General features: G+C 50.6%; 1 protein-coding gene across 1 annotated transcript; it reads right to left on the bottom strand.

Moving 5' to 3' along the window:
• Positions 1–4,048, bottom strand: IL24 (interleukin 24). Its single transcript, XM_045456693.1, has 5 exons — positions 3,791–4,048; positions 2,601–2,663; positions 1,790–1,948; positions 1,023–1,097; positions 1–84 (listed from the first exon to the last, which is right to left on the bottom strand). Exons 1-5 carry the CDS (start codon positions 4,046–4,048, stop codon positions 1–3), a joined length of 639 nt encoding a protein of 212 aa, XP_045312649.1.

The following is a 4,048-nucleotide window of genomic DNA, read 5'->3' as shown; positions in this document are numbered from 1 at the left end:
TCAGAGCTGGTAGAATTTTTCCATCCAGGTCAAGAGGATGTCCACTTCTCCAAAGGCTTTGGTCTGGGCCGCTTCTATGTCCAACTGAAGAGAAAGGACATTTGAAGATCTACCATATTAGCCACAAGAATACATTTCTTTCCCACACACCACTCCTGGAGCTGGCCTGACCCCGAGTCATGGGCTGTATCACCTTTGGGATAGCCTCTGCTGAGCTCACTCCCTGCCCCGTCATTTGTTCCTTGGCAGGGGTGGGGTGGGGGAGGCAGTGAGTACCAACGGACCAGTGCGTAGCAATGGGTAAGGAACGAGGGAGAAACACTGGAGTTCCTGATAATAAGAACTCTAGAACCCCAGTGCAGGGCGGATCTCGATACCCTCCTGAGTCTAACTGCAGATGAAGAAACTGAGGCCCTGGTGGCCCCTTTCCTCTGTATGTTATTCCTCTTCACCATTTATTTTTAGGCTGATATATCTGTTCCTCAAAAAAGTGATCAAAATCATATTTTGGGAGCAGGGGTCTGGGGATGAAATTTGGATTTTCTTTGTAATCTTTATTTGGGAGACAGGAATAGATTTTCCCATGCCTTTTTTTTTTTTTTTTTTTTTTTTTTTTTTCCTCACAAACTAGACCTTTTGAGCATTATGGAAAATACTGGAGATTGGAAGTCTGTGTTTGGGGGAATAGGGGGCCTCCTTCCGACTCCAATTGCCTAGCTCAGGTATTCATAAAATGCACAGGGAGAGTCCTTGATAATGAAATCATCTTGTAGGGTGACAGAAAAGCATGTTAACGTGACAAGTGGCACAAACATGGACCAGGTAGCTTGTGGAGCTTGGGCAAAGTACGTGATAACTAATGCAAATACGCCTGTGCTTGTGCTAAATTAGGTAGATTTCGGGCACGGCGGGTGGAGACACCTGCAGTGAATTCCGCATTAGGCCTCTGAGGCACCCTCGTGTGACGGTTCTGTCTAGTCTACTCGTGGATAGGCAGGCTCTCAGATTCTGGCGTCGATTACCTGTTTAAATGCTCTCTGGAACAGCAGAAACCGCCTGCGTGCACTGTCACTGACAGAAAACATCTCATTTTCCTGCTAGATAATAGAAAACAAATTGTGTCAAGTTCAAGTGTTGGATAGCAGCAGAGGCAAGCCCCTCCCACTCCTTCCCAGTGATGCCAGAGGGGTTGCCAAGGCAGGCCCTGAGTCCCACATTCTCAAGGTAGCCACGCCACTGCCGAACTCCCACCCATGGTGGGGGCTGACTCCTCTCTTTTTCACAGCCATCTTGCCATGTAGGGGTGATCATCTACATTTTATAGGTAAGAAAAGTGAAACTCAGAGAGGTTGACTTCTTTGCAAAGAGTCATCCAGCTGGTTAGAAGCAGATCTGAACTGGAACCCAGAACTAGTAGTGTCCAGAACCTGCACCCTTTTCCACCACAGCACTCAATCCCTGTTATGGAATAAATAGGACTAGGTGCGGGGAGGGAGGGGCGCCCGGGTGGCTCAATCAGATAAGTGTCTGCCTTCGGCTCAGGCCGTGATCTCACGGTTCTGTGAGTTTGAGCCCCGAGTCAGGCTCTGTGCTGACAGCTCAGAGCCTGGATCCTGCTTCGGATTCTGTGTCTTCTCTGTCTGCTTCTCCCCTGCTCTCTCTCTCTCTCTCTTTCAAAAATAAATAAACATTTAAAAATTAAAAAAAAAAAAAGATGAGGGGAGGGAGGGCATCTTTTCAAAATACACCATTTCCTCTGGGCACCGGGTCCCAGCTTTGTTCTACTCACACTGGGCTGTAGTTTTGACACGATGACAACGAAGTTGTTGGCCAGAGTGGAGAATGACTTCCGGACCCTGAAGTCAGCTGCCTTATCCTGGTAGTTTTTGAAAACGGTATTCAGGTAGAACTTCAGCAGGGCACGGATAAGGTAACAGCTCTCAGCGTTCTGGGGAGGGTCTCAGTCACTAAGAGCCCTCTGCACACACCCCGCCCCGCCCCGGGCCCTGGATGCACAACCCACGCGCCACATGAGGCAAGGTAAGCACAGAGAGAAAGAGATCTTCTAGGAGATGTTAGTAAACATTAGATCTGAAGGAGTCTTCGGGGGCATGCAGAGTGGTGCCTTTGATTTACAGCAGGAACCACAGACCCAGACCTAGGTCCCAGGACCGCTGACTCCCCATCTGGTTAATATTCTTTCCTCTACACCACATGGCCTCTCTAATGCTGTAGGGGGGAGTGATGGACCCTGAAAGACACGTGGTGGTTCAGTGTTGAGAGTCCAGGGAAAGGACTGGAAAGAGAAGTGAGAAAACAAAACTGACACCCTGGAACACGGGAATTGCACTCCAGCCCCCGTGAGCTCCAGAGTGGAGCTCAACACCTCGCAGGGATCAGGACTCAGTACATGTGCTCACTGACCGCCCAGTCGGGTGAGGGGAAGAAAGTGGGGGAGAAGGATGGGAACCAAAGAGACCTAAGCGGACGCCCAGGCAGAAGAGAAGTTTCTGTCAGCCTCCCCTAGACCACCCCTCACCACTACCTATAGAAGACAAGTCATGAGACAGAGGCATCGTCTTTCCCCAGCGTCTGATTACCGAGACGTTCTGCAGAACCTCCTTCCGTAGTAGCCGGACATTCGTGATGTTATCCTTAGCTTGCTTTGGGAATAGAAAGAAAAGATGTGTCCAGCTTCGGAGGCAGCACAGACACCAACCTTGCGAATGCACGCTGACCCCCCAAATCTATCCAGTCTGAAATCTCAGAGGCCAGAAGGATCACGGGAGGACCGAAGAAGGGCTGTGCTGAGTTGGCCCCTGGGGTGAGGGTACAAATTTCTAGCCACAAAAATCACTATGCTTAATCCCCAGGGGTGGATGGAATCCCAGGAGCTCTCACAGCCCAGGAACTTGTTGGATTCCTTTGGTCAGGAAGAAATAAGCCTCTTTGGTTTATGAATGACTTAGGGGCAGGGTTTTGCCTCCATATTCCATAGGGGTTGGCATGGGTGGGGGCTGCACCTTCGAGCTGCCTCTTGCCCTTGGAGCTTCCTCCGAAGCCCCGCCTCCCGCTCCAGATCTTGGATTATAGTCAAATCATCCTTGCGAGAAAGGAGTTTTAGAGCTCATCTTCCCGCCTCCTCAATGTGCAAACAAGGAACCTGATGGGGGAGGGGCACTGTGCCCAGTTTCAAGGTCAAGATCACACCTAGGTGTTCTGTCCCCAGTCCTCACTCTCCCCTCCCCCAGGCTGCCTCATTGAGCTCCCTCTTTCTACCTGGAATCCAAATCATTGTTTAAGGAGCACATTTGCCAGTGTGAGTACTGGGTCACTTTTGGGACTTGGTGAAATTCACAGTCACATTTCACAAGCCACCCCCTCCCGTCTCAGCATTTGCCATTCTTTCTACCTTTAGCCAAAGCCTTGGCAGATGGGAACAGACTAGCAGGAGCCTGGCAGATAAAAACTTCAGTGGGTCTCAAAGAATTTCCCACGACTGCTGGTTGGTGAAGTCCCCTGTCCCCCTGGGCCGTAGATGACGCCCAGATGAATCCGGCTCCCTTCTCTATCCCCCTTGGGCTGTGTTTATTTTCCTAGACATTGACCACATCTTTCTGAGCCTCTGTTTCCTTATGTGCAAGAGCGAATGTGGGCTTGCGATGCATCTGACTTTGAGTTATCATATAGGAAAATAATAAGTGAGTTACAAAGGGCTCCATAGTCATAAGATATCGTCCGGCGCTCACGGCAACCCCTGTGGCTGGGTCCAGAACAACACTTCACTCACCACAATGTCCTTCATGGCCCAGAAGGCCTCCCACAGTTCCTGGAGGACGACTCCCTCCACCCGGCAGGGTCCGAATTGGAACTCTTGGCCCTGGATGCCTGGCCCCTGGCTCCAAAGATGTAGAATCAGACTCAGACAGAGGAGGGAAGTCCTCAGCACTGGAAAGCCCATCTGCAGTGAAGGAAGGACCAGGTGTGGATCCTGCTGGAAGAAAGGGAGGCATCCCACTGAGGAAGGACTTCTGCCCAGCAGCAGCAT

The sequence above is a fragment of the Leopardus geoffroyi genome, chromosome C3 (assembly GCF_018350155.1).
Source record: "Leopardus geoffroyi isolate Oge1 chromosome C3, O.geoffroyi_Oge1_pat1.0, whole genome shotgun sequence".
NCBI classification, from domain to species: Eukaryota; Metazoa; Chordata; class Mammalia; order Carnivora; family Felidae; genus Leopardus; species Leopardus geoffroyi.
Note: the sequence above shows the minus strand (reverse complement) of the source record. Positions and strands in the feature narration are given on the sequence as shown.